Below are 27399 nucleotides of genomic sequence, written 5' to 3' on the forward strand. Positions count from 1 at the left end.
TGTTAGGTTCCTTCCCGAGTAGAGACTTCTGTCACCTAGAGGCTGTTCCTTGTATTTGTGACATGCAGATTGATAGTCTAGCAATTCTTACTCAGTTTATACTCTTCCTTTTACCCAAAAGTGGTATTCAAGGCTAGCCGCAACTTATCTACTATAGGGTCTTGGGAAGTCACCTCCCAGCCTTTATCCCTTCCATTTGTAACTGGGGGTGAAACTGAGGCTGGACGCATGCACATTTTGAGCTCTGACAACCATCTTCATGTTAAATGCCAGTGTGACAGATCTGCATGGTGCGGGTTGCAAATAGCCATTTTGTAAGATCCCATCAAATACACAGGGCTTAAGTAGGCTCCCTTTCCCTTAAAGAAAGGTGGACAGAAGATAAATTGGGATCTACTACTGGATCACTGGGTAACTTGCAGTACAGCAGCAGAGATTTCTGATTCCCATTTGTTTAACAGTAGTATTTTTAGGTCCAAGTTAGAATGTCAGACTCTCTGATCTGTAGTAACTCAGATGTAGATTTGTGTATGGCAGCTCATCTCAGTATATGGTTCTCAGGAAGGAAATGGTGTAGTAAGTAATTTGCTCTGCCTCCAAATGACAGTTTTTAGTTGGTACACCTCCTATAAAACAGCCTACATTCCACAAGCTAGTATTTTATCCCCTCTTCCTATTTTTCAGATGTATTAGATTGCATTAGGTTGGGGCAAACTGTCTTAAAGTGTTGGGTGGGTGCTTTTCTGCAGTTCAGTTGCATAATAACCCAGAAAACTATTTTTAAGCTTGCCAAAGGGTTCTCTGTGAAAACTGACATTTCATAGTCAGTAGGGCAGTTAATGATACAAGATCTTAGGTGGACAAAAACATGACAAGACACTTATTAAGTATCCATTTGGGATACGTGGAAAACTTTTGTGAAGTTTCGCAAAACTTATCCATGATGTAATTACATGTTGTGCTCTTTTTATTTAAGGCAACAGCAGAAGCGAACAACCTGGCTGCAGTTGCTGGAGCAAAAGATACTTATAACAAAGGAATGGAGCAGGTATTTCACTGATGTGAATTGACTAATGTATGCTGTTAGACTAATGAAGAAATATGTATAGAACTTTGTATTAAATCCAATTAAACCAGTATTATTTGAGTAAAGTACATTATACAAGATGCAGGAGAAAACTGCATTAGTACTGCCCTTAGGATACATTTTGAATCTGAATTATCCCTTTAGTTGAATTCCACAAATACCTCTTTAGCAGTTTAAGTGAAGTTCAGCTGTTGTATTGTGAAATGGTGAATTGTGGTTTAAAGGTGGCTGGAGCTAAAAATACACCTCCAGAGGAGGGCTGGTAAGGAAAAGTGTGATTCTCTTAACCACAATTAATAAGCCTACAAGCCCTCCAATGAGCTGCTCAGCTAGCACATTAGAAGGATTTTGGATAGCACTAGTTCTGTTATCTAGTGCTAAATATAAAGGTGAAGTGAAATGAACTCATGTCCTTTGATTGCCCTTGTGGACAAATACCAGCCTGATTTAGCCACAAGCAACCATCTTTCTGAAGATACTGCCTGACTAGTCTGGCAGCTACTATGTTCCAAGGAACAGTAAAAAGGAAACTTCATCAACTTATTTTGAATATTCTGTTTATTATACTTGTATGCTGTCTTTCTGCCTAAGGTTGCAGAACTGCTTCCCTCCCATTTTATCCCTGCTGCAACCCTGGGTGGTAAGCAAGCCTGAGAATTAGTGACTGACCCAAGGAAATCATGTGAGATTTCTGTTTGAGTGTGGGTTGCAACTGGGGTCTCCTTGGTCCCAGTCTAACTCCTCTACTGCATCTTTCTTTTTAGTGGTAGCTACCATGGGCAGCAGGTCCCGTCTTGTAATTGTAGGACAGCTCTAACTCATGTAAGCTAATTGATCGATGTGCTTGTTTTAACAGGTTTGTGGTGGAGATAAACCTTACATTGCTCCTGCAGACTTAGAGCAAAAGCACCAGGATTTAAAAGAGCTCGCTATAAAGCAGTTCCGTTGTGTGAAAAAGATGGGAGGTGAAGAGTTCTGTCGCCACTACCAAGAACAGCTTGAAGAAGAGCTTGACGCAATCTATGCAAACTTTGTGAAGCACAATGATGGCAAAAACATCTTCTATGCTGCCCGTACTCCTGCCACTCTCTTTGCTGTCATGTTTGCCATGTACATAATCTCAGGACTAACTGGCTTCCTTGGCATGAACTCCATAGTGACTCTGTGCAACCTTGTGATGGGGTTAGCGCTTCTCTCCCTTTGTACTTGGGCATATGTTAAATACTCTGGGGAATTCAGAGAAGTTGGAACACTCATTGATCAGCTGGCTGAAGTACTATGGGAACAGGTTGGTATCTTATTAAGAGAGTTTACTTTCTTGAAGCAACTTGCCAGTTTTTCTGTGGTTGGGCAAAAATTGGTCTCGATATCCATTCTGCATGAACACTGATTATACCAGAAGAAAGAGACCTGGTGTAAATGTCTTAGAAGTCTGTCTAGGACATTGCCAAGTATCTCAGTGGTCAGTCATTCCAAGATTTTGAAAACCTCTAGGAAGCAGAAGTATTCGCATAAGTCAGTCTTCTCAAGAGAGCAGCAGAAGGTAGCTGTTCATTCTTAAAAGGTAAGTACAAATGGTGTTTCTGAGCTGGGTCTTTGAAGGCCCCACAGTTCTGAATTTGTTGTACGTCACAATTTCAGTGATGACACTGAATGTAAAATTCATTAAGCTGAGTACTTAGAGAAACAACTTGATCAAAGCCTAGCTTATGCTTTGTACTGTGCTAATTAAGTACTTCATTAAGGATCTTTGTATGAGAGAAAAAAGTTTATTATTTTTTAAAACATTTATATCCCATCCTTTGCAACAAGGATGGCTTACAAAAGGTTAAAATAGAATATGAAATACAATTAAAACATTCAGTAATATTGCAATATAAACATTTCAAACTAAAGAAAAGGAGGAAAGAAAGGAAAAAATGTGACACTGTAAAATTATTAAAATTTTAATTATTAAAATGATGGCTAAATAAAAAGGTCTTTACCTGGCACTGGAAGGAGAGTCAGCGCCAGGTGGACCTCTCTGGGGAGCATATTCTATAGTCTAGTTCCATGTCAAATACTGGTGTAGTGATTAGATTTGAGCTATAGTGTCTCTTCCGTAAACATAAGTTTCTTCAATTCATTCCTCAGCTGCAACCAGAGGAAAGCAGTTTTTACTGATTTTTTTCCTCTTTTACCTGCAGCTCTGTTTTTAGAAGGTCTTACTAACCTGCTGGAGCACAAGGGCTCCAGCAAGGAAGAGGAAAAGGAAAAAATCCACCTCTTTCTTCCACTAAGACTGTCCCAGAGTGGACTTCAACAGAGTCCTTTGTGATTCTTCGATTTAAAAATTATCTCATAGATTCTAGTTAATTTATACTTTAGTGACTAAATTGGGAACCATAAGCTCTGCTGCATCACCTTCTAAGATACTGAGGTGTAGTTTTATCAGAAAACCAAATCAGCGCAAAGTCTTATAACACAATCCTGTCCTAACTCAGAGGTTAAGTCACACTGTTTTCAGTGATGCTTACTCCATAGTATGTTAATAACTGCAGCTATAATATGAAACTAAAGAGTTGAAAATAAAGCTGCCTATGCCATAGTGCCATTATACAATCTGCAGTGTGACTACACTTTGAATACTGTGCTCAGTTCTGGTTACTTAATACTGTTACGGTGCTAGAAAAATTGTAGAAAGAAGGAACATAAGTGAAGTAACTCCCCTTTGAGGAATTTGTTTATTTTATTTTATGTTGGAAATTTATAGGCTGTCCATCACTGTTGTCTCTGGACAGCTTTACAGAATACTCTAAATCCTAAACAAAATAAATTAGAATAGGGCTTTTTAGTTTAGAAAACAGTAAGGAGACATGATGGAAGTGTCTAAAATTATGTATGGTCTGGGGGAGGAGAACACAATAGTCAGTAAAGGTGGAAAGTAGGAGATTCAAGACAGAGAAAAGGAAATTCTTCATATAGCACCTAGCTAAAATGGAAAACGTAATTGTCCATGTGATGGCTGCCAATTGAGATACCTTTAAAGGAGGTTTAGACAAATTTATTGAGGATAAAGTGATCAGTGGCCACTAATCCTAATGGCTATTTATTTCCTCCAGTAGTAGAGTTGTTGAGGAACATGGGCAGGAGAATACTGTGTTCTACTGTGCAGCTAAAAAATGGTCTTAATTTTCCACTTGATGTGTCTGAAATTTTGCTGTCAAGAACAGCCAAATTAATCTCCCATACTGTAGAAGGAAAATAAAAAATCTTAGAAGTAACAGCTGAGTTTAGAATTGTAGAGTCCTTTGCCCATTCCAACAATACATCCTTGTATCCATGAGAATCCCTTTGGTTATTTTAAAAGTCTCTCATTTGCAGGGCTGGACCAACAGTGTCTGATTAGAAGTTGAATGACTATTTTCCCATGAACTCATCTTCTTATCTGTTAAATCTTTGTGTAAGATCTTGCTTCCCATCAAGAAAGTCAATTAAAAAGATGTGTATACTGAATACCACCCTGAAGATTTTTTCAAAGATAGCATGTTCTCTGCATAGTAAACTAGTGAATTGATACACGGGATAGTTGATCTCACCCTCCCTCCCTCTTTTTAGCAATTTTTAAAGGAAGTAGGCTTTCTTAGAATCTCAGACCTCACTATATTCCAGTGTTACAAATTGACTAGATAATGTAAGCAGACTGCCCCATGCAGAACTCACTAAAGCTTGTTCTTCTTGTTGATCTATCTCAGCCTACTGCTTCAAGGCTGGTTTGCTAACACAGGCGGCTTTTTTCAGTGCTAAATTGGATGCTAGTCCACCTGGTTGTGTCCTTTGTTACTTTCTGCTGTGTAGTCTGTAGTGCTGTTTGCAAACTGCATTGTTATCATTGTACTATTTTAAGTGGCTGAGAATCAAGGGAGAGCACAGTATGCTAAACTGCACAAAGGATTGCTTGCACAATTGCCCTCTAAACTTTGAAAGCAAATGCTTTTCCCCAGTGTCTAACCACATTATGTCTTGGCTACTGATCTCTTCTAAATTTTCCCATCTTTTGTCTTTCTTTTCTGCTTCAGAGGAGTCCCAAGAAGGTGAGAATATTGGTGGGGACTATCTTTAACATCCAGAGTATTTTTTCTGCTTCTTGCCAGCTGCTTTTTTAACAACTCGCTTCGTGTTTTAGGTGTGTTCCAAATTCTTTGAAGTTGTTAGACGTCGAATGATTCGCCGTGCTCTTACCTCAGCACAACGGCAGCGACTCTCATCCAACAATAACAAGAAGAAAAATTAGCCAGTATTTTTACCTTTCTCTTTATCTGAAGTGTTCACATTTAACTAGTTTAGACAGTAAGCAGGACCATCTGGGCCACTCTGCATAAATGCTATTAATATACCAGGTTGATGCTGCATTATAGGGTATAAAAGTGCACCCTGTGTTCTAGGAGCTCTAAAGTGGCTTGGGTTCAATCAAATATTAAATTGGAGACCACTTAACCTGTAAATTATTAATTATAAGCTGGTAGCCAAACTCATCTCATTTTTGTTACTAGTTTTGTTACATTTAAGGTACATTTCATGCTTATTTTAGTTTGTTTTTACTTTAAGTTTCAAAAGGTTTGGAGTTTTGAGTTACTTTTATTTCTTTTTTGTACATTTCTCATACTGCAGGTGCTAAAACCTCTTGGGGATAATCTGATTGAAGATACCATGAGACAATCGGTTACAAACTCTATCAAAGCAGGCCTGACTGAACAGATGTCTCAGCATGCCAGATTAAAGACAGACTGATGGTTCATCTCATCTCATTCACCTGCCCAGCCTAGACTTGCTTGCTATACAATGAGAACTCAATAAACCAAAGTTTACATTTGACTGTAGAGATGTAGTTTAGTCTGACTGGCTTCCCAGTTTGCTGCCATTCTGTTGTGCGAGGGCGGACTTGCAGGAAAAGAAGCTGTTTAAGACTTCCTCAGTTGTTTGCTTCTAAAATGTAGCGAGGTGCCAATAGAGGAGAGTGTGGGGAGGTCTAAACTATGATACTAGTGTTCTAGGTACCCAGGGAGAGGTGGCGTGGCCTCTATCTTATGTAAACATATCCACTGTAAAGGGTTTTTCAGGGAAGTAATTATCAAACCTATACAAGGAATTCTTTTAACGGAATGTATGTAGCCACACAATGTCCCACAGAACGTTTTAACTTTGAACACTTGTAAACCATTAACATGAATCCAGTTGACACATCAGCAGAGTGGTCAACAGTGAAGTCATGTTTGAGCCACTACATTTAGCTGTTTCTTGCTTTACTGCCTTTTCTACCAGTATTACCCAAATGCATGTGTATTGTTCTCCACGGAAATTACATTTAGAGGTAACAGTTGTAACCAAGGAATCTATCTTCAAGTGTACATTGTCTTGCCTTTTAAAATTTGGAGACCTTGTCCTAAAGGATATGCATATTGAGAAAAGAGCTTTTTCTCTGCAGATTTAGCCTTCATGTATATATAATATGCCATTAATATTACTCGGGGGAGAAAATCCATCCAAAAACGAAGACCGTTGCCTACAGCTAAAAAGCAATGAGTTAGGATTGTCTGTACAGTGTGTCTAGTTATTTTTTAAGAAACCACAGGGCATGTATAAAATATAAATATATAAATACAATTTTGTATCAAAGTTTTGTAGTTTATGGCAAAACCTGGTTCCGTGATAGGCTAAGTACAGTCCCTGTAAAGGAATGTTTGTGGCTCATGTAAATGTGTGAATGCATCAAAACAATTTGGAGTTTTTTGATATATTTGTGATATTTACCTGCCTTGAGCACTGCAATCTCACCCCATGGGAAATCAGTGGGAATGTTTGTTGTGAAACTTTGTCTTCAGTTGCATTTTAAAGTTATTTCCTGTAATTTATTTTCCAGTACATTATTAAAATCAATTGTGTATATATGAAATTAAAGTCAGAATTTTTATTTAGAAATGTTTGTAATTCACTGTACTAACTATATATGTTGTTCATGAATAACAAATGATTTATCCTTCATATCGAACAATTTTAGCTTACTCTTTATAGGGTGCTTATATGCTGCATGATTATTTAATGCACTAGGAAGTTGAGACTAAAGACACAGTCAAGTACATGCCCAGAATGGAAAGTGTTGGTTTAGAAGGAACTTGAGTGTCTTAACAGACACCCTCATGTTACCCTTGTTTGGAAACTTGAAAGGCTTAGGGTAATTACTGAAGTCAAATGCTTCTGCTTCCCTTAACAGCACTTGGAAGCAGCTAATACAGATCAGATTTCAGCTTAATTCCAAAATATGGCTCTTGGAGATAAAGCAAGCAACTCATCACCCTGCTAGAATTCATTTAAATGTCTAGAGTTCTTTGGATTGCTGCAGGACAACAGCAATCTCTTGCAGCAACAAGAGAATCTAGACTTGATGAGGTAGGGAAGTCCTCAGAAACCACTGGTGGATTTTTCAAGGAAGTACCTAAATAGGCTTTCAAGCACAGCATTATTTGTGGGAAAACTGTTTCTAGGATCAAATGTCACTATGTGAGTGAATTAAGTTCTGTATGACTCTCCAGTCTGGTAAGTTATAGAACATGTGGTGATAGCATTCCTCAAGTTAAAAAACAAAGTTGTAGCTGTTAGGTTCAGGCTTTGTGGGGTGACCTCTGGAACATGTGAGCAGCTGCCTAGTGGATTCCACATTACCTTAGTGAAAACTTTTGCTGCAGAGTAGCAGGCTGCCCTTCTTCACAACATCTTCTAAAGAGCAGTCAGGGTTGATCTTGTGGTCCAAGGGACTCACAGGAGTCTTCTCCAGCACCACCATTCAAAGGTCACAATTCTTCGGCGCTCAGCCTTCCTTATGGTCCTACTTTCACAGCCATACATTGCACTATTTACATCCCCCCCCCCCCGAAAACAACCTGTAGTACAGATTTTTCTACAGGAGGAACGAAGTGCAAGGAATCACACTGCTGATGAATGCCTACATGTGTCCAGAGGGCATCCCACAATCTTCTAGCTTTCTGCAAATACCCATGACTGAAAAGTTCTTTAAAAAAACCTTTATAAAGTAGTATCTCGCAAGTAAATGCTTAAAAATAGCCTTTACACCTCATATGGTTTCTTTACAGTGAAACTATCTAAAACTTACCCTTATTTGGAGCTTGATGGGAGAATTAAGAGCATCAGGTTGAATCCAGGCTTAGAACAGATCCACTGGAAACAGTTATGTCAAGCCTGATTATGGCTGGATCTAACCCTTCATTTCTATTCTCAAAGATAGTGTTGCTTGCATAGCACTCTAGAAGCATAACCAAAAAGTCCTTTTTTCAATACAATTCTTGAGCTGCTCAAGTTGACAAAAACAGGTGCATAGTGTTAACTACAAATTTTTGAAAAGCAAAGATTCAAGTATAGAGACAAAGCGAGTCAGAAGAGGCTTCGTGGACCATCTTGTCTGACCAGTCTCCAGCCAGCTCTGCTCATGTAATCTCCAATATGTAGTTGTCCAATCGTTCCTTGAACACCCTCCCTGATGGGGCCTCAACCACCTCCCTTAGAAGCTCATTCCATATCCCAGGGGTCTTAACCATCAGGAAAAACTTTCTGACATCCAATCTGAAGCCTGGTTCCTTGAGCTTTCCTGCATTGGAACATGTCCTGCCCTCCACTGCAGGGAAGAACAGGTCATGGCCCTCCATATGATAGCCCCTCACAAACTCAAGTCGCTAAAAAATTCCTCTTGGAGTCTCCTCCAGGCTGAGAAAACCCAGTTCCCTCAATCTGTCCTTATATGCCAGCCCTCCCAACATGGCTACCATTTTTGTGACCCTGCACCAAACTGATTCTAACCTAGCTATGTCTGTCCTATAATCTGGAGCCTGAGTGCACCAGAGTCATGTAGAACAGTATCAACACCTCCCTATACCTGGAAGCCATGCTTCTGGCTATGCATCCAAGGGTGCTGTTTGCCTTAACTGCCATGTTGTACTGCTGGCTCATGTTCAGCCTGCTGTTGACAAGTACCCTGAGATACCTTTCACATGTTCTGCTCTCCAGCCACTTGTCCCCCATCCTGTACCTGTAACACCTATTTCCTGTGTCCCAAGTGCAAGGTCTTGCACTTGTCCACAGTGAATGCCATGCTGTTGTTTCCCACCCACTTCCATAGCCTGTCCAGACCCTCCTGGATCTGGATCAGCTGCTCCTCAGCTATGGCCACCGCACCACTATGGTATCATCCACAAATTTAGTCGTCAGACTGGCTATCCTCTCCTCCAGGTCATTGATAAAAAGGTTGAACAGATTTGGTCCCAGAACTAAGCCCTGGAGGATTCCACTTGTCACCAGCTGCCATCCTGATGATTCCCCACTGATTGATAAGTCACCCTCTGCTTGCAGTTCATCAACCACACTCATGCATTGGACAGTGCATGAAGCTATCTCAGAGCTCAACAGTACCTTTGGGTAAATCTAGCACAAAAGTTTAGATACTAGATTTTTAAAAACAGACAACTAGCTATTCAGTACATTAAAGGAGATGGGAAAACCTTAGTTATAGTTATTCCCTTGTTAATTTGCACTGTGAAATGCTATGAAAATCCCTATTAACTAGAATGTGCTTTTGAATAAATGATCAGGCACAGCCAGCTCATAAACATCAGAAGTTACAAACAACAGCTGAAAATCAAAGCATCAGATTATGAAGGCAGTGTATTGAAGTGCATAAAAATATTGTCTTCCCAGGCTGTTTAGAGTGATGGCAGATAACCATTTACTACAATGGAGGCTATGCTCCCTGCTTTCCTTAATATTAAATGAAGAAAAATAGGACAAATTTTCAGCATGATTTTAGAGCATACTGATCCAAATTTATTTTCAATCAATCTTTTTGAACCAGTAAGCTGGTTTTCTTAAGGTTCCACTTTAATTCCACATATTTTAATGAAACAGTAGAAGGGTTCACTCTACTGGTTCAAATTAGGCATGGCTCTGATTTTTAAGGACTTGAATGTAATAATAGAAATACATGTCTTAAAAATACCAATTATATACAAGTTGTCAAAATAAAAGGAAAAAAATAATTATGCATCTATGTGCCAAGCATTATTTATGACAGGTGATGTATCACAAAATTTATAAAACAAAGTGTCCTCAAAGAATTAGTGAACAGATGTGGAATTTATATGAAAACTCCATTGTTTAATCAAGATAGTTAGGATAACAATGAACACCTTATTTACAGAGATGCTACTTTACAGCTTACATTAAAAAATTAAAACAATTTCTATTTTTAGAAGATTCCATAATGACTTAAAAAAAAAAAACACTACCAAGGACTTGTAGCTGCTTCCAATGTTATTTTTCACTGCCATGTTCAGCAGAAGGTGTCTAGACTGAAGCAGATGTACATTTAACCATTTTGGAGTTCCACTGACAGGTTTTTTTAAAAACGAGTATCAATAAGAAAGAGTACTGAACGCATCCCATGGCTACTGTTGGGTAAGAAAGAGCTAACAGGAGACTTTCTTCAGCCCATCTTGTTTCTTCAGATAAGGTCAGCAACTAGATTTAAGAGAGCACAGATCATATGCATATATTAATGAAGAGCTGAGTCTGTACATGTACAACATCATTATGTAATCAGTTCTGTGGGGTCAAGTCAAACATTCCATAACTGCAGCACTTATTACTTGATGCAGGGCCTGCACCAGGGACACGGAACTGTTTGTCAGAGTGAACAGACTGCCCCCATGGGCTGCATGGTGTCAAGCAGTCTGGCCCTGACATCACCCCTTATTTCTCACTTTCCTTCTGGATCTGGAACTCTGCCTCCTGCTAGCAGAGGATGCCCAGGGTGCATGGGCAAGTCCCAACCCTGACCGCCCATACTCACACTGCTACGGGCAACCCCAGATCTGAAATAGCAAAGGGGGCAGGGGGATACAGTGAACTGACCAGCATCAGGCAGAATTGCTGCTCTTCCCCATGTGGACAAGTCCCAATATCCAGGCTGGCCCACATCCCTGATCACAGTAAGGAGCGGGGGGGGGGGGGGGCTTGAGTCCCACCAATGAGATCAAAGATGAGGGATGATGGGCTGAGGGGCGCTGGGCCTGGTCTGCAAAAGCAGCCACTGCTCCCACCATGAGCTCCCCAGGCCCAGCCTTGTCACTGCTGACTCACTTATGGGACAAGGTTAGGCAAAGAGTCCATTCTCACCATTCATGGGCATTTCATCAATCTGGGTGGAATAATACTGTTCAATATCTCGCAGAATACGAATGTCATCATTCTTCACAAAGTTGATAGCCACACCTTTCCGCCCATAGCGACCTGATCTACCAATCCTGGTGGGACAGGAGTGAGATTCCTAATCAGTTGACAGAACAACACGCAGAGAAACAACCTACTATACAAAGAAAAATTTCTTTACATTTTTAAATAAAGGTGGCAAACTGATAGATACATGTACCATATGCTCTGGACAACTGCCTAAACAAATAGGAAAACAAAACAAAGCATCCAAAAAGTGTTTTAAAAATCTCCCATTGCAAAATAAGACTAGAATTTAACATACATCCACACTTACCTATGTATATACAATTCTCTGTTGTTAGGCAAGTCATAATTAATGATCAAGGACACCTGAGGTACATCCAAGCCTCTGGCCCAAACATCTGTAGAAATAAGAACTCGGCTGAAGAAAGAAAAGGAAACAAGTTACTGAATTGCAGAATCCCTGGAAATAACTTCTTTTTGAAAAGAGAGGTGGTAAGTGGCTGTAATAGTCTCTGCCTAGTACGACTGCTTGGTAAAAAGTAACAGCCCCTTTTATTTTCATGTATAGGTACATCTGTTTTAGGTCAGTCAGGAGTTTGAAGAAGGAAAATGAGCTCTGTTATATTGTTATTAATGTGATAGAATATTCCTCATAATTTGGGTTAAGAATAGAGAGGGTGGCACTGTTAAATGAATCATAAAGGACTTAAAAATTGGGAGGAAAGGCACAGTCACAATTCTGAAGAAAAAGCAGATAATTGACTGTCCTCAGTTGTTCTCATGCATCATTCACACAGTAGAAGCAGGTATGCTAAGTAAACATTTCCACGACTGTAGCAGTGCACAGTTCATCCCCACAACAGGTTCAGAATTCAGTGCAGGTATCATCAAAATATGGGCTTTCTGGAGAAGGACCTCAATGGAGGTCAGCTAGGAAGACTCAACTTCCTAGAGAGCATGTTGCTAATGGGCAGCTGTACACAAATTTAATAAATGAGTAATAATTAAATAAATTCTAGACTTGACTAGGCTTTCCAAGATAAAATGAAGAGGAGGATTTTGGAACTGCCAGGTTTCTTGCAAAAGGAAAAAAACAAAACGTCTGGGGGGGGGGGGGGGAATAAAATTAAAAAATAACCCTTACCTTGCCCCAGATCTGAACTCTTTCATGATAGATTCCCTCTCTTTCTGGGGCATGTCACCATGCATTGATGAAACAGTGAAGTTAGCTTCCCTCATTTTCTCAGTCAGCCAGTCAACCTGAACCAGAAAGTCATTTTTAGGCTGTTACCCTGTTTGCACACAACTGTGGTACATTGTGGGAGAATTAATATAATTTGCTGGCTGCTTCTACCTGGTACAGTCAATCTTCATGAAGTATGAACCCAAACATTATGGCTTATTCATGGGCTAAACAATCTAAGGCATGTCTAAGAACTGTAAGTTAATTTTGGATTGGTTTACTCAAACAGTAAGAAGTGTCTGAGTTCACATGACACAGGCCACCCTATGACTGGGCCAAATGCAGGATGATTATGCAAGAAGAGATGATACACCAACCAACAAATTGGGGGTTAAATATGCACTATTATGCATAAACTAGGCCCGTGACAGAGCAACACAGGAAAACATTAACTTCCTCTGGATTGAGCTAGTCCTGCCAATTTGTTAGTCCCCATAGGAATTATTCATAGCCTGACCCATCACATCTTGTTGCTTGCTTACATACCTTTCTCTTAGTATTACAGAAGATGACTGCTTGTGTGATGGTAAGTGTGTCGTAAAGGTCACACAAAGTATCAAATTTCCATTCTTCTCTCTCCACTGCGACAAAGAACTGTTTGATCCCTTCTAGTGTCAATTCATCACTGGTCAGAGAAGGGGAAAACATACTTCTTGTTCATGTAAAGCATTTTACCACATGCTTCAACCAAAATGCTCAGAAAAAAGCTTACTAGGAATATGACAGTTCCTGTCCCCAGATTTATCATCTAAAGGACATTTCACAAAAAGACTGAGAGGAAGAGAGGAAAAAGCAAAGGCACTAGCACTTAGTTACAGTATTTTAACAATGTCCAGCTAGAATGGAAGCAATTCAAGGAAAGGAGGAACCAGAAGCTGCTCATCTCTTGGCTCAACTGATTGTGGTCCTTTCTTCTTTTCTTCCCTGTTACTTAATTTAAAAAACACAATGTTCTAAAATGTGGAGTTATTCTCTAGTTTATTCAGATATGTAAGAAATGCCTATTACATCATAGAGCTATTCTGAAGATAAAATGGGCAGGTGGAGGATTATGGGTACTGTTTGGATTCTTTGCAGGAAAAAGGTGGAATAAAAGTAAAACAAACACAAAATAAATAACTATTAAATTGCCAGCACAACTGAAAACTCAGAGCACATTTTGTTCAGTTTTAACACTGGCTGGTTTTGGTTTAACAGGATAAGGAGAACGGGAAATATGAAGAACACGAGCTAGGAAGTTCCCACATAAAGCTAAACCATATTCTAGTGTTACTAGACACCTTCCTTGGGGTTCACCAAGACACAGCCCATTCTATTTTTATTTTAATGTGTTTTACCAGCTTCAGGGATCATTTCTAAGTGAGGTGAGAGCTTTCAACTGCTGCCATCTTCATTTCCCATGAGTGTTTCTGGGCTGCACTTCAAACTCAGATACATTCTTAGGAAATGACAGGCAAACAGATGCTTTCCTCTGAAGTACGCCCTGCCACCAGAAGAAGGGGCAGAGGCCCTTGTTGCTCTTTGATAAGCTGTGAAAGGGAAGGGTGAGGAGCTAAAAAGAGCAGGGAATTTAAAGTGTGTGTGTGTGTGTGTGTGCGCATGAATGGTGCATACATGGAAGACCTGTGTATGTATGCAAAGAGGCAGTGGGCGGGGGTGAGAGAGAGAGAAAGCACAGGTATGCACAGGCATCAAGACTGAGAGAATGTATGTGTGGTGGTCCAGGGTTCTGGGTAGGTGGGAGGGAGAGCGCTATGATGTAAGAAAGACTGCATGTATGCTGGTTATCAGAGATGAAGGCAATTAGTTGGTGAGCAGATTGGGAAGGGGAGGCAGAAAGAAAGAGTTTGTCTTCTGTGAAGTGGGCTCCTGTTGATGCAGAAGGGAATGGGCTAGAGCTAACTGCTGAGTGTTAATTGTCCTTTGTAAATGGACACACTGTCAAGACAGACATTTTCTGATGGTGCCAGATAGTGTCTCAAATTTCTAAATGTTCACAGACCCAAGTGTGTTGGAGACCTCTATACTATATAAATGCAAAATATTTAAATGTAAAGCCTTTTTGTGCCCATCTTTGGAAAGCACAATATGGCCACATTTCCAATTTTATACACTTTGCAACTTATAGTTAAGGAAGATAGTTTAGACAGCAGATTAGGGGATTGGGAAGAACAGAATGAAATTCATTCAAACAAGCCCTCTGTTCTAACTTTGATCTAAAGTGTTATCAGTGTGGTTGTACCCAAAACTACTAATATGGAAAAATCAAAGTTGTGAAAACACTAACCGTTTTACCAGGATGCGGATGGGGTCAGTCATAAATTTGTTGGTCATCTCCAAGATCTCATGGGGCAAGGTGGCACTGATAAGGACTACTTGTGTGGCTGGTGGAAGGTATCTGTACACATCATAGATTTGTTCTTTAAATCCTAAATAGGTCAAACGAGCATATATTAGAGTTTGGAAGCTTCCTTGTTCTTTGCTGATCTGAACTACAGGAGCCTGTTTGTCACTTCAAATACACTTATACAAGGCTACTCCAAGCTTCTTTTATCCGTGCCTCATACAAGAACTGCACAAACTGTTTAACACGGCTTAAACAAGGCATACGTGGCATGCAGCTGACTGCTTCATCTTGCACTTAATAACACCTGGCAAACTGTGTGGGCATAGAGTACTTATGAAGCAAAACTTTGCCTTAGTTTCAAAAGAGCAGCTTTTCCTGCTTTTGAAGTGTGTGACTATGGAAGTCAACGAAGAGGATCCCAGCCATTATTCTCCCAGGTTGCTTCATCCCTCCAATCTCAAAAAGGCCATGTGCAGGCATATTTGTTATACACTGCACACTGAACAGCACATTATATGACATGTGGCATCAGTCTGAGTGGGGCTACTGCCAGTCTACCTGCCAAATACGTATCTGTTTTTTCACTGTCGTACATCACTGATTCTAGAATCTACTTATAGGTTGCTTCATAAGGAACTGCAGTCTTTAGTAATTCTTGCAATGAACCTGAGCAGGGTTTCCAAGTCTTTGCAGGACAGAAAACCACAGACTTGGCTCTGAAAAAGGCTCACCTAAGGCAAATAGACTTATGCAAGTTATGTATAAAAAGTCTACAAGACAATTCCAGTTTTCTGTGGTACAATGATATGACTGAAACCACATGACCAACGGTCAGGCATTATGGAAGATGAAATCCAAACAGCCAGAGGGCGCTTGGTTGCCTATCTTTGGCTGAAATTATTGATCTGAGAAGTTACTCAAAGCAAATAATCACCACTTTCCATAGGCACTATTTAACTGCAAATCTGCATTAAACTCTTTCACCAAGTAAACTTTCCCTCTTTTATTTAAGAGTTTTTCATATTGGTATTTAAAATATGGAACTAAGGCTTCAGAAGGAAACACATTCTTTACCTTTATTGAGCATCTCATCGGCTTCATCCAAAACCAACATTTTGATTGCACGAGTCCTTAGACTTCTGCGACGAATCATATCTGAAAGATTTCAGGGTTGTATCATGAAAGAGTGATCAAGCAAAGATACTGAGATTCAGTTCTTGTCCTGCAGGCTGATGGCTCATAAAAGGGGAGATCATTCCAAATAGTTCTGGGCCATGTTAAAGCACCCCCAGGCATCAAAAGTAGACTGGTCTGGGTTGACAAAATCTATTAAGAGCAATGGTAGTTAAGACTGCACACTCCTAATTTTCCTTAAAGCCATTTCCTGCATTGTATTTGTACACTTGTACTTGTGCCAAAGGGTAGAAGTCTACTGCTGAAGCAAGTTTTCACCATTTAGAAAACTCACATCTTGCTGTTTTTTTGTACAGCAGCTAGTGCCATATCTGGCTTATAGCACTGTATCTGGAAAAAGGGTAGCTTTCCCTGATTTTCTTCTTTTTTCAAGAATGTTCACTGGAGCAAAATTATTTCTATTACTTTAATCCAGTTATATAAAAGATGGAAATTTAATTTTCAGAATCCATACCATACTAATTATCTTAGGTTATTTAGAAGCTATTGTTCAACCTGGGGAGTAAGGCTATTAACGGGTAATAGTCTGGAGTTTTGGTCTCATCCACCATGACTCTTCTTAGGTTCATCTGTTGATAATTTCTGAAATTTATCTTGAGTACTATCAGGAAAAATTTAAATCCTGCCATCTAACGTAAGAGTAATCACAATGGATGACTAGAAAAGCTTAACAATGGAGTGACCTGCAGCCTGAGCCACTCTTGGGTTGGGCTATTTCTAGCACCGAGAGGCATTCTCTCACTTTGTGTGGGTACATGCTGGAGAAGCATGACTTGTATGAGGCTGGGAAACACCATGCACTATTGCTGCGTGCTCCGTAAGTCGGAAGCAGACTTCTAAAAGTTATGGGAGAACATCCAAGAGGTTCCTGAGGCATCTTCTCATCACAACATGAAAAGTGGACAGAAGTCTGAGAAAGATGCCCAAGAGTAGCTCTGCTCAGGCAAAAGGCACTCTTCCAAACTCTTATGTGAGTTGGAAACTGGAAGCTAGGATGGGAGCCAGATGTGTCCTGGGAGCCACCAAGTGGCCACTCCTGTGTGTTAAAATGACAAAAAGGTTCTTCCACAGATGGTTCAAACCTTAAAGAAAGAAACAGGAGGACTGGGGTTAGAAAACCCCAATCTATGGAATACGCTCCCCAGAGAGGTCCGCTGGCGCCGTCGTTATTTGTTTTTCGGCACCAGGCAAAGACCTTTTTATTCAAATGTTAATTGTTAATATTATTTATTCATTTTATTCTTTGGCCAGGGCGACTTAATTTATATTGTTAATTTATATTGTTTTATTGGATTCTATTTATTTATGGTTGTGAGCCACCCCGAGGCTTCGGCGAATGGGGTGGCACAGAAGTCCCATAAACAAACAAACAAACAAACAAACAAACAAACCATGGCAGTAGTTTCTAGTTAGGAAAAAGAACTGTGGACTGAAAAGTAAGTTGAGCAATGAAATAAATATAGACCGCTGCACAAAACGTTAAGGTAATTTCTTGGTAGCAAGCAAAGTTAACCATCTCCTCACCAAATACACGGCCAGGCGTGCCAGCTACAACATGCTGTCCGTAATCCAGCTTCCTGATATCTTCACCAACATTGGTTCCCCCAATACATGCATGGCATTGGACATTCATGTAATCACCAAGAGCAAGAAGCCCCTGCAGGAAAGAAGAGCATTAACAACCTGAAGGGAAATCAAAGGTATCACACAGTCTGAACTTGAACCAGGAATTCTAACAGCAGCAATAACATCTCCTAACAGTAGCCTCTGTATGCAGGTGTTTGACAGTTTTCTGCTCCTACACAGCTATTTCTGTTCTCTTGTAATAAATACAGAAGCGTTAAATGATGAGGTTCATTTTTGCTGCATTTACATACCATCTCTGTTCCAACATGGAACTCGAGGTGGTATACAAAGGGTCCACATTCAGTCACTGAGCAGACCCAAGCCTGCCTGGCTTCAGCAAGGATGCCACATCACGGGTCCTCAGACCATGCCCTGGAACTTGCAGCTACTTGGATTGGAATGGTTTCCATGTTTGAGGTAGCCCCAGGTATTCTCTGCTGGGTCCCCTTCTTTGTCAGTGATAATTTATCTGCTTGGGGCAACAGAACTCCAAGCAGTGTGGTGCAGCTCTGTCTAGCCACCTATTTTTCCTCAGGGTACTTGAGAAAATAAAAAGGATAGCCCGCGGATCTAGGTATCTAGTGCTGCACACAGTGCTATGAGAGAAAAAAGTCTAATGGGCCCCAAAGCAGTGAGCCATTCCTGGGTGCTGCAGCTCTGGATCTTGCCCAAGGGCTTCAGGTGCTAATTCTTGGGATAGTGCTGTTAACAAGTGGTTGACTAACAGAATTTAAATCAGGAAGACACTGGCAACTTGTTAAATATTATCTCTAAAGACCTTCATATTCAGCATCCCAAGGGGAGGCTTACCCACAGAGCACTGATGCGTCCGCCTAACACCCGAAGCCAAAAAATTGATATTGCTGAGTTGTTGCTTGTAGCAAAGAGAGGAGGGCAGTGCTCTTACAGGGTCTGATGGGCTGCCCCATTCCATTTCTGTACTGTACGCTCTTGCATAATTTTCACTTACCTTCTGAATTTGTACCGCCAATTCTCTAGTAGGTGCCAAAATCAATGCCTGAGTTTCACGAACCTGATTGAAAGAGTGAGATACAATGAATGTGGCAAGTCCTTGCCTCTTAACAGGTATTCCAAATCTAAGTGTCCCAAGATCAAGAACAGCCCAATCTCCACTCAACTGAGGGAGGGGGGGAAGAGGAACCCTGTTCAGTATCAGCATCGTGAAATGAAATACCATGTCCAGTTAAGATGCCGCTCCCATCTTCACAATGGAAAACATTTATGTTCCAAAATTACCTGGATGTCCAAACACTGTAGAACGGAGATGGAGAATGTTGCTGTTTTGCCTGTTCCTGACTGTGATCTAAAAAAAAGCACAATATTTTAATACCAGTATCTAAACAAAGAATAAGTCAGAAAGTAATCCTTTGGCCTGCCAACATTGTCAAGTGTAGGGGGACCACAGGATTACTGGGAGCCCCAGCTCTGAGGTCCTGTGACCTTGAAGCTGTGATGCTAAATGCAGACTGCCTGCTCTACCCACTCCTGCAGCTAGTGCAGAAAGAACTGCACTGGTCACCTCTCTGAAGTTGGAAATGTAACCTCATACAGGAAGAAAAGGGGTATGCTGGTGGGGTGGGGGAGGAGGAAAGTGGACTGGTGCCCCTGCCACCTCCCCCCTCCACTGCACTTCATCTAGACTAGCAAGAAGATAAACGCGGGGCACAAGCTGGCAAAGATGGCTCGTGGCTGTGCTTCACCGCATGCACTGGAGCCTTATATGCACTGAGCACGGAGGGCACTGGACCAAGCCCTCCAAATATCACCAGAGATAACTTTATTATTTTATTTAATTCATTTATATACCGCCCAGTAACTGATGGCAGGTAATCACCTATGCGTAGTGGGACTTATCAGAGCATTCTTACAGAGGAGGTCCCTGTGACCTTTTGCATCCTCTTTTGTGGATACAGGTTTAGAGTTACACTGTTAACTTGCTTGAGTCCTTGGCATCCAAAGATGTTAATCCTTTATTGTATATGATCATATACAAACAAGAACCAATTTGGGTTCAGCCCTACTAATTGTGCTCTTACAGGTCTGAAGCTTCCCAGCTTCCTGTGCTCTGCTAGGCTGAAACTAACAAGAGAAGCAGCAGATGCTGTCTCCATCTCTCTGTCCTCAGTCTTTCTGCTAGTGAGGGGACATCAGAGTGGAAAGAAAGAAAGAAAGAAAGAAAGAAAGAAAGAAAGAAAGAAAGAAAGAAAGCTGGATGAGGCTCATATCGGGACCTCTCTGATCTCCACTGTCCCCCACCCACCTGAATGCCCCCTTCCCTGCTTGGAGGTTTTTTCAACCTTGGGCAGCCAGCCAGCACAGTTCTCTTGGCAATGGTTGCAATGAGAAGGCCTAGAATAAAACCTTCAACTCCTCCTTTTGAAGGCTACAATATCATTTTCATTCTCAACCTCAGCTGGACTTTTGAGCTGTTCTATAGTCCCTGGGATGATCTTCCAAGGAACACAGGATTGCTCTTTTATATTCTCATTGTCAAACTAAGTTCTTCAGACCTTTTGTTCAGTGTACAATTTTACTTACTGTGCAATCACGTCTCTTCCTTTAATTATCTGTTTGATCGCTCTCTGCTGGATGGCTGAAGGCTTCTCAAAGCCTGGAAAATACATTTTAAAAAATGGTCAGATTTCCATTCCAATTAAAAGTTGTGTCCCAAAACATTAACCAAGGCAATATTGGAATTATCCAACCATTTAAAGATCAAACAATGGAGCTGTTAGCACATACTACATTTAAGAGTAACAGTATCAGCAACTCAGGAGGAGACTTGGAACAAGAAGTGACAGATGTCAACATGAATCATCTGGAAATATAGGGAGTCAATGATATTTCAGAAACATTTCACATCCTTAAATTCATGAACCAATACCTCCCCACAATAAAGCACAAAATCAGGTGGTCAGAAAGAGGAAGCCTAGTTTGATGTTACAGGAGCAGCAGAAAAAAAGGGTTAAGGCAAGGTCCTTGCAACTGGCAACTAAACTGCACTGGCAACTAAAAATTGGGTCACAGTTTCAAACCTGTATCACAGTATCCTGTTATTTTCAGGTTCCCAATTCTAAGTATTTATGTAAATTTTAAATATAATGTGCTGTACTTCTAAATATGTGCTGGAATATCAAAGCCCAGTTTTCTTGGATAAATGTAGCAGATGCTAAACCCAAGACAATCAAGTCTATCTCCTTAGATTATTTCCCCAAGTAAGGAGATAAAGCCAGTCCCCCATTCCATGCACATCAGTTTTCTCAATCTAAGCCACTATCAGGAGCTTGCAACTTCCAGAGCTGAAGAGTCCCACATACCACGTTGCTATGCAGAAAACATTTCAGTCTAGGAACTAACAGGTTACCCTTGTTTAGATCCTAACTTATTCCATGACATGTGTATGTGTGGTACAGAGACATCAGAAAGCCATGGCCGCACATGTTCACACAGCATGACAAGCCAGAGTATGGCTATGTGGGTTGTCCTTGAATTGCTGGTTGTACTGTGTGAACCCCCCCACAAGAACCCACAAGAAACAAAACATAGTTTACAACCAACAACAAACCACAGTGGGCAGGTTGAGAAGAGTGAGAATACTGTGCGGTGCACCTGGCAAATAACTGGGCTCGACATGCTTTGTTTCTCCCCTTTCTACCCTCCAGTCAGTATCCTAGGGAAAATGAGACAGAAGCAAACTTGTCTTCCTCTCCATCTAGCTCACCACAGTATTTTCCCTTTAAATGATTACCATTTTTGGAGACTGCCTTTCACAATCATCAATATGACAGTGAGTGACAGCTCTTCTGAAGTGTCCAAGTGGCACGCTGGAGGAATTGTCACTGATTGGCTATTTTTTAAAACTTCCCCCACATGTAATTCCTTTGGTAAGTGTTTTAAAACTATTTTGGAATATAAAATAATAAATTAAAAGAGGTTGGCTGTCACTTTAAAAATTCAAGTGCACTTTAAATTTAAAAGTGACAGCCCCTCCAATGTGCTTTTTGAAGGGGTTGCCACTGGTGGTGGCACAGGCAAAATCACCAAGCATGCCACAGGTCCCCACCTTCCGCTCTTGATTAGCACCTGGTTCCTTGCTGGCCTATAGCCATGGGGTGATCAACCAACTGGGCTCAGATAACACTAATAGGTAAAACAAATTCTACAAGAGCCCAAAGCTTCTCAGGGTGGCTTCTTTGAAAAAAAGTACATGAATCCACTGTGATTAAAGTAGCTGAGTTAGAATAAAGTGGCAGCCAACACAGTTATGTTTTACCTACAAACCAGTAACCAGGTCAGGTTCTCTTTGTGGGTTGCTTGTGGTCAACAAACTATGGCTTGTTAGTGTGGCTGGGTTCATACAACAATCCACTAATCAATAACTCTCTGACCTGTCATACACATAATGCAAACATTGTCTATGCCTTTCCCAGCAAATGTAAGCAGTGAAACACATCCCTGTGGTATTGCTAAATATAACAGTGATGTCCCAATTGCAAACTGCACTGTATCCCAAATTTATATTTCAGTACTAATTCAGTAGCCACAGATAACCACTACTACATGCTGCAGAATGCCTTGAATCTCATGTAATCAAAATTATACATGTGCTTAAAATTATGCATGGTGCAGAGAAAGTGGAGAGGGAAGCATTTTACTCTCTCCCACAATAATAGAACTCAGGATCATCCTATGAGGCTGAATGGTGGGAGACTTATGAAAGAAATAAAGCACTAGTTCTTCACACAGTGTATAATTACATTATACAATCCATTATCATAAGAAGTAGTGATGGTCACCAATTTGAATGGTTTTAAAAGGAGACTGGGAAGTTTTATAGAGAAAAAGACTATGAACCACCTCTGTTATCAAAATGTGCGTGCCTGCATATACGAGTTGCTTCAGTGTGAACAAGCTGAACTCTTGTATGCATCCTGTTTGAGGGATCCTGTTGGCAGCTTGCATGCCACCATGTGACCAGACTGCTGGTCTGAACAGAATGTTTTTATTCAAGGCAGTAATTTTCTAACTAATTATCAATTAAGTTAGTAATTTTGGGGAAGCTATTTAAAAGGTTCCCACATTCTCTCACTAGAAGGACATGAATGCAATAGCAACCTCCTGGTCATTTACACCAGCAACTGAGACGCATTTTGGTGCTAATCCCAAAGAAAACATATGCTAGCCATTGACTGTCCTGTCCTCCATGAACTTGTCCACAGGTATCTAAGCTGGCAGCCACATTTTACAGAAGATGCAAGGTAGCAACTGGCACGTGGATGTAGTAGTACTAAGTGCAGTGCAGTGGTTAAGAGCATGGGGCTGGGACTCAGGAGATCTGGGTTCCAGTTCTCCTCAGCCATGGAGCCAACTGGGTGGGTTTGGGCCAGTCCCTGACTCTCAGCCTAACCTACTTTACAGGGTTTTTGTTGTGAGAATAAGATAGAGAGGGAAAGAATGCTTTAGGCTGCTTTGAGTTCCTTGAAATGAAAAAAGTGGGATATAAATACAATAATAAATATAGTAAGTAAAAGTGTGGAAACAATTGATGCGGCCTGAACCAAATGGGCATCCTCCAGGCGAGCTGGAAAACCACTCCTCATCGTCCTCAGCCAGCAAAGCCAAGCATGCCGATATAGCGTAAATGTGAAAACCATCAAGGGGATCTTCAGCCACCCAGCGTCCTCCCGGCTGCTGAAGACACAATCCGATGCAAATTCAGCCCGAAAAGGGCCCACAACTCCCAGCGCGCCCCAGCCTAGGGCATGCTGAGCGCAGTAGGCCTTCTAAGGACGGCGTTCCTCAGGCAGGAAGCCGTCCGGAGGCCGCGCCGGTTGGCCCCGGTTCTGACCCGAGCCTTCCCCTCGGCGATGCGGCCGGAGCCGAAAGAGCCGCTCACGCCCCCGGCACTTCCGCCGGCGGAGCCGCGCGCGTCGGCGCCCTCGCCCTCGCCCGCCGCTCGTACCGTAGGCGTAGATGCCGCGCAGCAGGTCCTCGCGCAGGCCCATGGTGTCGAAGGTGGGGGTGACGTCCACCTCCTCGCTGGTCTCGAACTCCACCTTGGTCATGTCCTCCTCCTTCAAGAGCCGCTTTCGGGCCGAGCCCGCCGCGCCACCCGTGGCCCCCGACATCGCGCTCAGCCCGACTCGCTCAGTCCCTCCCTCACCGCCGCGACGGGGCCTACCGACCGGGCAGAGTCTCGCCGCCCGCGCGAACAAGCCCAAAGGAAAGGCCCGCAGGAGCAACGACGCGCGAGAACGCGAGCAAAGCGCGCATGCGCCCTAACCCTCAACACTTCCTCCCTGGAGTACGCACGGACGCTAAGCGACGTTCGCTGTTTCCCATAGAGAAAGGAAACTTGAGACTCGCAATATTTTCACTGGACAAGGAACTTCCTGGTTCCATTCCGCCCCCTGTCCTCCTCTCACCTTCGGGTTAGTCGCGGTGCCATCCTGCTGCCTCCAGGGTTGAACTATAGCTCTCCTAGCCTGCCCCCAGTCAGCAGTGTGGGATAATGGGAGCGGTATCCCGTACACAACCAGCATCAGGCTAGGGAAGGTTGATCTAACTATCAACTATATATAACTATTTATTATATATAACTATTTATTGTCAAGAAATAAATGGAGGTCCCATCTTGGGTTTCTTGGAGGAAACGCAGGATATAAAGCTAAGAAAACATGAATTCTTACTTTTACTCTTCTAACCCCGGCACAATCCAACATCCCCATGTTAAATTGAGAAGAGTAAGACAATATCATACAACCACCTTGCAATGTAAACCACTGTAATATTACAGGTGAGAGGTGGGGCTTAGGCTGGTTTGAGTTATTGGAAAAGTCAGTCTACTTAAATTGACCCCCTCGGACTCAATATTCAGCAGAAATCGAGCGCTCAGTTGCATGGAGTCTTGTGTTCTGTTGATTTGCGTGCATTAACGCCGGACCGACAAATGTTTAAAATCAAAGACCAATAAAAACTGCATTTCTCATGCAAATAAGGCTAGATAAGAGGAGCAGCATTAATTCTTTTGGTACTAGTTTCTGCTGTTGCTTGGGAAGAAACGCTGTTGCCCTCTCACGGCCACGCTGAAAACCTCAATTTCTCTATCATTCGCCATGGGCAGAAGTCACTTCCGCCCCGGGCATTAAAAAAGGAAGGAAGGGCTCAAAAATCCGCAAGATGCACTCTCTAATAGTCCGCGTCTGTAGAAAGTCTGAATTCTGTCTATGACGCAATCGATGCGTGGTGACGCAAACACGCGCGCGCCCTTCTTTCGCGCTTCTTTATTGCCGATAAACCGCCGTGAAGTCAAGGGTCGCTCTGAGTGCACTCAGGGCAGCTTACGAGCGTGGTTTTAAATACGCTAATAGGGCCGACGAAAGTGTTTTATAAAGATACCAAACTACATCTTTCATAACTCCTTCATCTATCTGATCGAAAAACATTTTCTTGCATATGATATATTTAAATGAAACGTTTGCCTTGAGTTTAAAATTAAATGGAAACTTCTGTGAAGGATCCACCTGAGGGAACATTTTCAATTTACATATTTTTATTACTACATTCATATTCTGCCTTTTCTCCAAGGAACCCAGGACAACCTACATTTTATCCCTTCTGTGCTATTTTTGCAACCTGATGGTGTTTTTTAAACCAGTATCTGCTGCCCTTCAATATTTGATGCAGTAAAAACAACCATTTTAAAAAGAAAAGTGAGTTAAAGGTAAAGGTTTCCCCTTGACGTGAAGTCCAGTCATGCCTGACTCTCGGGGGCGGTGCTCATCTCCGTTTCCTAGCTGAGGGAGCCAGCGTTTGTCCCCAGACAGTCTCCGTGGTCATGTGGCCGGCATGACAACACTGTTACCTGCCCACCGAAGTGGTACCTTTTTATCTACTTGCATTTGCATGCTTTCGAACTGCAAGGTTGACAGGAGCTGGGACAGTGGTTAAAACATTTCTAAATGGGAGTAAGTCCACAGAACCTGGCTTGCTCCAGAGCAGGATTTGACTTCATGTCTGCAGATTTATTCTTATTTATTTACAGGAAGATCTATATAGTATGTCCTCCATGAACTTCAGACAGATCTGTAACATCAAAAATGGCAATAAAGATTTAAAATAATCTAAAGAAAACAACCATTCCCAACAACAAAATTAATCAAAAGCAAAACAGCAGAACAACAGAAAGCACTTGGAATAAGAAGGTTTTAGTTCTAATTGCAGAACCACACAAGGAAAGATGCTAATGGTGCAACTGTATACATGTCTTCTCAGAAATTCAGTGGGACTTACTCTGAGGCAAGTACAAGAGGATTGCATTGTAAGTGGGTGGCCCCTAAAAGACAGGTCAGCATGGGCAACTTGATGTTATGGCCTACAGCCTCATCAGCCCTTGCCAACATAACTAAAGATGAGGGATGATGAGTTGTTAGGGCCATAAGTTACTCACTCCTACAATGACAGACCAAAGTGTTTCTTGTAAACTATGTAGTTATAAAATATGCTACCACAAAATGTGATAGATGGGTACCAGTTTAGAGACATTAATGAAAGATTGAGTGGGTCTATCACCCATAGTTAAGCATGATGGCTGAAAGGAATTTCTACTGCTACATCTCTCATACTCCTGTCATACCAGGCACTGCAAGCATATTTGTAATAAGCATAAACAATATAAACACCTACATTTAAATCAGAGGGAAGGAGACATACTCTTACACTCCATATTATAAGGATCACACTTCCCTCTTCCAGTAAGCTATTATGCATTGGCAAAGACAACTGACAGGCTTCAAACAATTTGGAGACATTGGTCTCCCTCTCCAGTAACACTCAAATCCGAAGTCATCCCTTGAAGCTGATTGGTGGGAGGTTTAAGACAGATTAAAGGAAGTACTTCAGGCTATGAAACTATGAAATTTGCTGCCATGGGAAGTGCTGAAAGCCACTCGTCCGGGTGGCTTTAAAAATGTATTGGACCGATTCATGAGAGAGACTACTGGCCTAGCTGGCATTGTGCTACCCCCTTTGCCAGAGGTGGGATGCCTGCATACACTGGTTGCTGAGGAGCTTGGGCTCCTCACTGATATGCATAGAGGCTGGAGAGTTGGTTCCTACAGAGTGTGTGTGTGCGTGCGTGCGCGCTTGTGTTTATTAAATTTATATCCCACCTTTCCACAGTAAAGGTGCCTAACAATAGTAAAATACAAATGAAAGTAAGTCTTGCTTAAAACACAGACTAATTGTACTTCGGGACTGCAGGTGGCACAGTGGTTTAAACCACTGTGCTGTTCGGCTGGTAGATCGAAAGGTTGCCGGTTCGAATGTGCACAATGGGGTGAGTTCCCGTTGCTCCATCCCAGCTCCTGCCAACCTTGCAGTTCGAAAGCATGCAAATGCAAGTAGATGAAAAGGTACCACTTCGGTGGGCAGGTAACAGCGTTCCGTGCACTTTGGTGTCTAGTCATGCCAGCCGCATGACCACGGAGACTGTCTGCGGACAAACGCTGGCTCCCTCGGCTAGGAAACGGAGATGAGCACCGCCCCCTAGAGTCAGGCATGACTGGACTTAATGTCAAGGGGAAACCTTTACCTTTAATTGTA

At 41.7% G+C, this 27399-nt stretch overlaps 2 protein-coding genes across 5 annotated transcripts in view; one reads left to right on the plus strand and one right to left on the minus strand.

The window, feature by feature from the left end:
- ATL2 (atlastin GTPase 2) overlaps positions 1 to 7024 on the plus strand; it is a 38500-nt gene extending 31476 nt beyond the window's left edge. For 3 of the 4 annotated variants that reach the window (XM_044428234.1, XM_044428237.1, XM_044428236.1), the window contains 3 exons: positions 977 to 1048; positions 1944 to 2375; positions 5738 to 7024. In XM_044428234.1, the coding sequence (XP_044284169.1) occupies positions 977 to 1048; positions 1944 to 2375; positions 5738 to 5857 (624 nt within the window). In that variant the 3' untranslated portion in view covers positions 5858 to 7024. Of the gene's footprint in view, positions 1 to 976; positions 1049 to 1943; positions 2376 to 5145; positions 5161 to 5252; positions 5637 to 5737 lie in introns of those variants that run through there. The other variant, XM_044428238.1, reaches the window with a different exon arrangement.
- A 2908-nt stretch (positions 7025 to 9932) lies between these two features.
- On the minus strand, positions 9933 to 24065 carry EIF4A3 (eukaryotic translation initiation factor 4A3). Its single transcript, XM_044428239.1, has 12 exons — positions 23759 to 24065; positions 20335 to 20407; positions 19033 to 19099; positions 18746 to 18808; positions 17674 to 17806; positions 16030 to 16110; positions 14896 to 15037; positions 13095 to 13233; positions 12510 to 12625; positions 11676 to 11783; positions 11306 to 11433; positions 9933 to 10648 (listed from the first exon to the last, which is right to left on the minus strand). Exons 1-12 carry the CDS (start codon positions 23922 to 23924, stop codon positions 10632 to 10634), a joined length of 1233 nt encoding a protein of 410 aa, XP_044284174.1. The 5' UTR covers positions 23925 to 24065; the 3' UTR covers positions 9933 to 10631.
- Between the last annotated feature and the right edge of the window lie 3334 nt (positions 24066 to 27399).

The sequence above is a fragment of the Varanus komodoensis genome, unplaced genomic scaffold (assembly GCF_004798865.1).
Source record: "Varanus komodoensis strain SLA01 unplaced genomic scaffold, ASM479886v1 scaffold2, whole genome shotgun sequence".
Classification (NCBI taxonomy): Eukaryota; Metazoa; Chordata; class Lepidosauria; order Squamata; family Varanidae; genus Varanus; species Varanus komodoensis.